Source organism: Octopus bimaculoides, chromosome 22, assembly GCF_046866305.1.
Source record: "Octopus bimaculoides isolate indiv1 chromosome 22, ASM4686630v1, whole genome shotgun sequence".
NCBI lineage: Eukaryota > Metazoa > Mollusca > Cephalopoda > Octopoda > Octopodidae > Octopus > Octopus bimaculoides.
This window is the reverse complement of record NC_142949.1, coordinates 8953261-8962573: the sequence shown is the minus strand read 5'-3', so window position 1 is coordinate 8962573 and position 9313 is coordinate 8953261. Positions and strand designations below refer to the sequence as shown.

Below are 9313 nucleotides of genomic sequence, written 5' to 3'. Positions count from 1 at the left end.
AACATTTTTTTTTTGCGGGGAAGGGGCAGTCGATTAGATCGATCCCAGTACGCAACTGGTACTTAATTTATCAGCCCCGAAAGGATGAAAAGCAAAGTCGACTTCGGCGGAATTTGAACTCAGAACGTAAAGACAGAAGAAATACTGCTAAGCATTTCGTCCGGCGTGCTAACCATTCTGCCAGCTCGCCGCCTTTTTTAATATTCTTTTCTACTTTAGGCACAAGGCCCGAGGTGTTGTTTTGGGGAGGCAGTCGATTAGATCGACCCCAGTACGCAACTGGTACTTAATTTATCGACCCCCGAAAACATTTCGTCCGGCTTCTTAACATTTCTTATTTCTTTACTGCCCACAAGGGGCTACACACAGAGGGACAAACAAGGACAGACAAACGGATTAAGACGACTCCTCCAGTGAGTAACTGGTATTCAATTTATCGACTCCGAAAGGATGAAAAGCAAAGTCGACCTCGGCGGAATTTGAACTCAGAACGTAGCAGCAGACGAAATACTGCTCAGCATTTCGCCCGGCGTGCTAGCGGTTCTACCAGATTGCCGCCTTTTGGTGGTAATCTTATTGAAAGCCTAAAATCATGGAGACAGCGCGGTTGGCTGGCCGAATCGTTAGCGTACTAGACAAAACGATTTGCGGTATTTTGTCCGTCTTTACGCTCCGACTTCAAACTCCACAGAGGTCAACTTTGGTTTACATCCACTCGGATTAGAAGGAAAAAAATTACTAGACCGGTCCTGTGGCCGATGAAATAGTACTGATAAAGTGCAGGGGCGGATGTAGGCAAATAGTCTCCTTTCTCAAAATCTCAGGCCTTGCGCCTAAATCGAAACGATTATTCGCCGTTGTTGTTATCTATATTTTTAGCTTATTCATTTCGCTGATAAATACCAGCTTTTTATAATAGAATTAATTCAAGATTTAAGAATTTAGGTAAAAGTGCATACCATGTTTTCAATTGCATTCCTTCTTTCTTATATTTCATATCATTAGTTGTGCGATGAGAAGAACTCTTGCACTCCTCTACATCGGCGTACTCATTTCATGCGCCTCGTCGCAGAAGCAAGGTAAATATTCACCACTACCATCACTTCATAGTAATCCTAGAGGCGGTGGAGAGAGAGAGAGAGAGAGAGAGAGAGAGAGATAGAGAGAAGCGGCGAGAGTCGTTTTTTATGTAGTCAAATGAGAAATTACTCTCATCAAATTTTCATGGCTCTTCTATCTTCCATACTATATTCATGAGGCCCACGTTATTCTTGTGTTCAGCCTTACCCTACAATGATGTGTATTATCATTCATTTAGTTTTTCCACGTCTATTTTTATTTCTATTATTATCGCTTAAATCAGATGTTTCCAACCGAGTTCCAGTATAACTGTTGAGGGCCCATATATTATATTGTTATTACTTACTTATACTTAGTGTATATGCTTCGTGTATTTTCCGATGGCTGCAATAAACTGGTGGAATATATACAGTCTCAAAGAGCAGGATGATAAAATGCCTCAGTATCGAGGACAGATCAGGTAACTCACCCTCAATCACATTTGTGAGTGATGAACACCGATGTTTCGCCATTGTTGTGACTTAAAACATCACCTACCCGCTAGGGTTGAAGTCAAGTTACCTAGCATGTGCTGGCATGGCCGGAAATTGTATAGCAAAGAGAATATTTACATTATGAAATAAAAGCAGCCCTAGTTAAAATTTATGTACAATAAATTGGTTATATTCCTACAATCCACAAAATATGACTTAATTTTTCACAATCATATATAGTTGTGGACAAGTGATTCAGTTCGGCTCCAATTCGGTTCCGATACGTGATGTTGATAAACCATAAAAATGGCAAAACATCGATGTCCATCGCATCTGAATCCTTCATAATCTCGAGACTTATCCCCAACAGATTATCGTATATATCCTCACATTGAGCTTTTCACCTCTGCCCCCCCCCCCCACCAAAATGCTTGCAAACAGAACGGTGGAGTGACTATATTTAAACGATTTATAACTTCAAAAGACAGTATAGTTTTCGGTAAAGGAATATATACTCTCTGAAGGTACTAGAAAAAAGTTTTTGAAGCTAATGAAGCCTAATTTGATTAATGAATAATGATTATAAATCGTTTTTCCTTTTTCGGTTCTTTGTGACCATTTCATGTAGAACAACCAAATATAATACATATTATACATAGTTTATACATATACTTATATATATGCATGCACGCACACACATACACACATTATTCTCTTGTTATTCAAATATCTGATGAGAGCAGCTGAGTTATTTATACATTTCTATACATAAGACAGGATGTCCGAAGTCCTTGGATAGTTTTATAACTTTTTAATCTTGGATGTTTTATTATATCATTTCTAGATCGCAGCATGTTCGATGATTTGTCAGAAGCAGATGATCGCTTGGAAAGAAGGTACGGATTATATATTGACAATTGTTTGAGAATGGCATCAGTAACAGTGAAATAATTATTATAATTCTTCTGTTAAACTGATTTATTTGTGTTAGGCTTGTTTTGTAAAGAGTGTGTTGTGTCTTGTGTAACAAAAATAAAATGAGAAAATATTAGAGTAAGTGTGTGAAATATTGTCTGAATTAGTGGAAAAAATATTTATTTAAATAATAACAAGTTTTGAACGGTACAACAACACACTATAATACAAACAACTATATACTTGTTGTAATTTGGTTATCCATAGTCCGATGATATTTCGGAATACAATTCCTTCTTCAGATCTTCTTAGATGGAGTCTCTGCTATAAACTGTTTAACGGCTTTTCTTTTTTTTCCGGAAGTGTCTCAGTAGTGGTCTCACGAAGCTCCTTCCGGAATTTTTTTTTGTTATAAACAATACAAGAGCATATTATTAAGAATGAACCTAAACACGTCCAGATGTAGCTAAATAATATATTGATTACCAGTCTCCAGCCTGTTGTTAATTTGGGGTCCTAGTCTGTGTATGAGTAATGCTTCCTTAATTCTTAAATTACCCAAATTTCTTTCATTTCTTTCATTATTTAAATGTTAAACAAAGGTATTTTCCATTGAGAATATATCTAAAATGTATTTTTATCAAATAAATACGCGAATGAAATGTAGAAATAATATATCTGAGAAACAGATTTTGAAAGGAGGTGATAAGGTTGTGAAAACCCAACCACGGATGAACAAAACATTATTAGTCAACTGGCAGAAATGATATAGAAACGGTAATCAACCAAGTATATCTCTTTCTCCCTATCATACTTTTGTCCATGTCTTCTTATTAGGTGTAACAAAAACTGCGCTTAGATTGGTTACTATTGTTAGTGCGACCAAAATCAGTCATTTGCTCTGCTCACATCACATTGAATTTTGTGCCAAATTCATGACACAGTTTCAGTATCACATTATCGCGTTTGGGCTCTACGAATATCCCAGAATATGTCTAAATAATCATGGACAGTCTACACCGGTTAGTTTTGAAATTGAAATCAGCCATTGAAAGATTGAAAGAAATAGAAACAGATATTATGGTGGAAAACAAGAGATGAGCAAAAGCGAAAAGATTTAGAATATTAGAAGGAAAATACTGATTCAAGAGGAATATATTTGACAGATCAGAATAATCCTGGAAAATAAACTTACTTCAAAATTTAAGAAGCAGGCTGTTAACTCACTAATAATCTCGATAGCAAATTACAACTTCACATTTGTCAATTGGAATGAACAAGAAGTTAAGAAAAAGTAACAAAATTTTAATAAATGATTGACTCTGTCCTCCTTAAGATAATTCACATTGGATGTATGTCTCTGCGGACGGGGAGTATATATATTCTTGTGCGTATATATAAATAACAAATACAAATCGCTCAGTCTGTGTGTTTCTGTATATATATATGTATATATATATATATATATATATATATATATATATATATATATATATATATATATATATATATATATATATATATATATATATATATATTTGTATATATATATACATACATACATACATACATACATACATACATACACACACACACAAGCACACAAACATATGTATATACACATATAACAAAAATACACATAGAGGAAATCACATCATCAATTGTTGAATTTACCATACAAGGCCGGCGATTGTTTCTATTATATTGACATATTTAGATACAGAAAATACCATCAAAGTTAATATAACGGAAAATACACGTTAACGTTTTCAAGGCGTCCAAAATGATTTAAATACGAAGTGACCCCAAGAAGATATCTCCAGTACACGAATGCATACAAAAAATTTAAGAAGAAATATAATCTAAGAAAAGGTACTTCTGTATTCAACTTTTGGTGACGTCAGTGGATAACGAAAGAATAAAAACTAAGTATGAACTCTACGTTAAAACAATTTGAAACAGAGATTCTACGTCACAACAATTATTTATCTATCTATTAAATATACTAAACATTTATATAATGTGATTTCCTTTATCTTTATTTTCGTTGTGTAATATTCTGATCTTCTTGAAATTTTTTACATGATCTACTTCTTATTTGGATCTACTTCTTATTTGGATCTACTTCTTATTTGGATCTACTTCTTATTTATGAGGAATTATCTTAGAAGGTTATCATACTTCAATTTATCGGTGTCTAATTGTTTGATATATTTAGCCAAATTCATTTAAAACTGAATGCTTTACTCATATCGTCCTGGATCTTTTAATCCCTGTTTTTGTTTTGATATATATATATATATATATATATATATATATATATATATATATATATATATAAGATATATAGTTTTAGGGAAAAGAACCAAGGTTCATGAACTCATCGATGAAAATCCACTATCACATATAGAAAAATTAATAATTAAAAGCACAATAAATGAGTATAATATAAAACAAAGTAAATATCATAAGATAAAGATAATTATCTTTATCTTATATTTACTTTGTTTTATATTATACTCATTTATTGTGCTTTTAATTATTAATTTTTCTATATGTGATAGTGGATTTTCATCGATGAGTTCTTGCAACTTGGTTATTTTCCCTAAAACTATATATTTTATATATATTTTTATCTATAAAGCTCAATTTAATTTTAATTTTTTATAAATTGATTTTAATTGAGTTTTTACCTGTAATTTTGGATTTTGTCCCTAACGTCATACACTCTCTCTTTCCTTTCCTGAGCGTCCAATAATACTATCCATATCACGTCCTCACTTTGTTGTTTTTTCGTTTTTTTGTTATTGTTTTTTTGAACTATATATATATATATATATATATATACACATACAATACATATAAAGAATCCTCCTTAACATGATTTGATTCGCGTGTACTCCGATCATTCATGGAGAACTGGCTTTCTTTCGCTATCCTATCTAAATTTACAGGGGCCATAAATTGCTATTACCTGGTTCGTTGTTTGTTTCCTTCGGTTTTTAACGTTGATTTATTGTTATTTTATTGCTTTTTATAATGATTTTCGTTCGTCTTTTGACAGTCCCGCTTCTGCTGTAACAGTGGTAGAAAGCAGGATTGGAAGCACTACAATGTTAACATAAATGGTAGAATCAAATAACTATAGAATCATTTCATTGAAACGATAGCATTTGAGAGGCACCGTATATACATAATAAAGCTATAGTATAGCTACTATATACCTGGTGTCTTTAGATTGCTAGAATTTCTAATTATGTAGCGTTCTCTTTTCTCTATTTACAGAAGCGTCAAGTGCAAAAAATGGACATGTAATATTCCACATGATTCATGCTGTGACGGTCAAGTTTGTTCCTGTAAAAGCCTATGGACCGGATGCATCTGTAAAGACGCAGATTCGAGTTGCGCAATAATTGCAATGCATAATTATATATGTATACTTATTTGTTTGTTAGCATTTCTTTTACATGTAGTATGGACCTTTTACATGTAGTATGGGATATTATTCAACATCATATCAAACTAATAAAATAAAGATTAAATTATAATGTTAAAACATAAATCCTTTGCGTTCATTCGTTATACATATGTTCTTATATAAACGTTCGTTGTGTAAATCGTTATAAATATGTATGCATGCATGTAACAATTATATAAATGCGTTATAGTATTCACGAAACAAAATTTCTTTTTTATACATACATACATACATACATACATACATACATACATACATACATGCGTACATACATACATACATACATGCGTACATACATGGAGGAAAATCTGGATTGAAGAGAAGGAGTTTAACCAAGATGCCCTGTGTATGGAAGAGTTTTGAAGAAATTATTGTCTCTGTATTACTACGAAGACATACAGCATTGATAGTGCTGATGGTGATACCCTTGTAACTGTGATCCAGAAACTCCAGGATGGAAAAACATCCGGAAGAGACTTGATTGCTGGATATTGATACAAGAAACAAAACTTTTACCGATCATATCTTATCAACCTGTACCAGCAAGCTCTCAAAGGGAACAGTAGTATACGACACTGGTTAACTCTGGCAGAGGCAAAACTGATCTCTATATGCAAAACCACTCACATGACAAAAACTATCAGCGAATTGCATGCCAGAACTTAATGAATAAAATATATACGGCATGTTTAAACCTCTACCTCCAAGACCATTGTGAAGGAAATAACATTATCACAGGAGAACAAGCAGCTGGGAAGAAGGGAGTTTGGGGATATGCCGAGCAATTGTTGATAAACAAAACTTTAATGTCAGAGTTGCGGGAGCATGGAAGGAACCTAGCTTTTTACTCTGGTCCCCACTCATGGATGCTAGAAGCCCTTCAACGTGCTAAAGTTCCAGTAAAAGCCATAGCTGACCTGAGGCATATTCTAAGGGGACAGCCTCCCTGTGCTGTTGTTTATACTTTCTGCAAACCTCTAGTCGTTGATGCTAAGGAAGTCTGAAAGTAATCTCACTGGTTCACAAGGAAACAGAAATATCAAAATCACATTGTTTCTTTGTGAATGACTTGAAACTATAAGCAAAGAATATGCATGGGATGAAAAAGAGCCGCGACCTGGTTACAAAATTCTCAAAGGATATGGGATTGGAATTTGGTCAAGAGAAATGTTAATGGTTGTGAAAAGGGGGAAAGCTGTAAACCAGACTAGCAACGTCTCCATCAATGACTTAACTGTTTCCCCTATATATGATGAGGAATGTTACAAGTATCTTGGGGGTGGATGAAAACATATCTTAGAATGGCACCTGTAACAAAACACGTGCCACTAAAGAATATTTCAGCCGAATAAAGAAAATTTGGACACGGAACTCTCTGCATTCAATAAAACAGTGGCCTGCAATGTGTTTGCAGTGCCAGTACTCATACCAACATTTGGGCTGCTTGATTGGACGCTTGATGAGATCAGAGCCATTCATGTGAAAGTTCGGAAGATACTAACGGACACACATAATTTTCACATCAACAGTGACGTAGACAACCTTTACCTAAAACGAAAACAAGGCGGCGGAGGCTTAACATCAATCCTAACTGCCTTTGAATGTCGTATCATTTCCCTTCGGCAACATCTTTTAACCACCAAGCGTCGAAGTGCATCCCTTGACAAAGTTTGCATAAATGAGGCTGATAACACCATAAGACTTGGAAATCAGCTCCTTGAGCAGAAATCCTTGTCCGATTACCTTAAATACATGCTCATAGAAGTTGCATGACTCTACCGCAACATATCATCGCATGAAAGTATGAGCATACATGAGGAGAAGACCGTGCATGGATACGTTAGTAGAAAGCTCCGAGATGAAAGTAACAATGATCATCAAAGTTGTCTATCATGCGCTAGCAACAGGATTGCTACCACCAAGGGTATGCGTTTGCAATCGAGAAACAAGAAATATCAACCAAATACCCGATGCACAAAAGGGATAGAGACGCAGGAAAAGCAGTAAAATGAGACAACTGATGCAAACTTTGTGGAGTTAACACCGAAGCTATCAGCCACATCATAAGCAGCTGTCCGAACGTGTCATTAAGGTATTATCTACAGATGAGATATAACGTTGTATCTAGGACACTATATAATGAAATCCGTCGGAAGGATAACCCCGAGGACAAGGAAATAAGAAGCCATAGCCACTCGTAATGAAAAGGAGTACCTGTGGAATGTTCCAGTGAAATCCTCAATAAAATGTAAATACCTGATATAATAATTTGAGACAGAGAAGAGAAACTGTACAGTTGTGGAAATCAGTTGTTAGCGGATGTTAGAATAAAGCTGAAGATCAGTGAAAAAGAGAATACCGATGCTGAACTATTGAGAAATCTGCAGTTATTCTACTCAGATTACAAGTTCAGGTTTATAGCTGTAATTATTGGGGCTCTGAGATATGTAACACATGGTCTTAATACCAAAAAGGAGAAAGCTGATTCGATGACTACAGATCCAATCCATCACTGGAACTGTAAAAATCATACAAATCTGCACGCATACATACATACATGCATGCATACATACATACAAACATACATACAAACATACATACAAACATACATACATACATACATACATGCATACATACATACATATAATTACACATATATATGTATATACGTATAACTACACACACACACACACATATTTATATAAATACATACATATATATATATATATATATATATATATATATATATATATATATATATGTATATATATATATATATATATATATATATTTATATATACATATATGTAAATACATATTATACCATGTACCCACCTCACAGTATAGTAATTAAAATTAATCTTATCTAGCCACTTTATCTTTTTGGTTTACTTATTATTTCTTTATTTTTTTATTTATTTCTTTATTATTATTTAATAGTTATTTACTTATCCATTTTAATAATTTACTTATTGAGCTAAAATATATACATATAAATATTAACCTTCTCAATCTTATTTACTTATTTATGTCGTCTAGTTCATTCTAATTTAATTCTTATACACTACTACCTTCACTTACCTCCCCTTGACCGAAAATTATTTCCAAATATTGAACATTACATATAAACCGAAATTAATTCTCCTTGTTAATAGGTTTATTATCCTCTTTACTTATTTATTTATTTATTTATATTAATAACAAACTATAGTTCTATAGTAAATATGGCATTTTATCCCATAAACTGTAACTAAACTATATTATTTTCATTGACAAACTTCCACTTTATAATATATAGCTTTTCTCCTACGTTATTCTTCTTCTCTCCTCCCTCTTGTAATTTATTTTTTCTTTCCAAACTAAACTC

At 33.5% G+C, this 9313-nt stretch overlaps 1 protein-coding gene and 1 long non-coding RNA gene across 3 annotated transcripts in view; one reads left to right on the top strand and one right to left on the bottom strand.

The window, feature by feature from the left end:
* The window catches only part of LOC128250519 (uncharacterized), a 5841-nt gene extending 3568 nt beyond the window's left edge, over positions 1-2273 (bottom strand). Inside the window, exon 1 of the long non-coding RNA XR_008266523.2 lies at positions 960-2273. This is a non-coding gene — a long non-coding RNA (uncharacterized LOC128250519). The remainder of the gene's footprint in view (positions 1-959) is intronic.
* LOC128250512 (uncharacterized) overlaps positions 1-6030 on the top strand; it is an 8185-nt gene extending 2155 nt beyond the window's left edge. For both annotated transcript variants that reach the window (XM_052975673.1, XM_089339667.1), the window contains exons 2-4: positions 1006-1079; positions 2398-2449; positions 5754-6030. In XM_052975673.1, the coding sequence (XP_052831633.1) occupies positions 1006-1079; positions 2398-2449; positions 5754-5961 (334 nt within the window). In that variant the 3' untranslated portion in view covers positions 5962-6030. The remainder of the gene's footprint in view (positions 1-1005; positions 1080-2397; positions 2450-5753) is intronic.
* The last annotated feature ends 3283 nt before the right edge of the window (positions 6031-9313 follow it).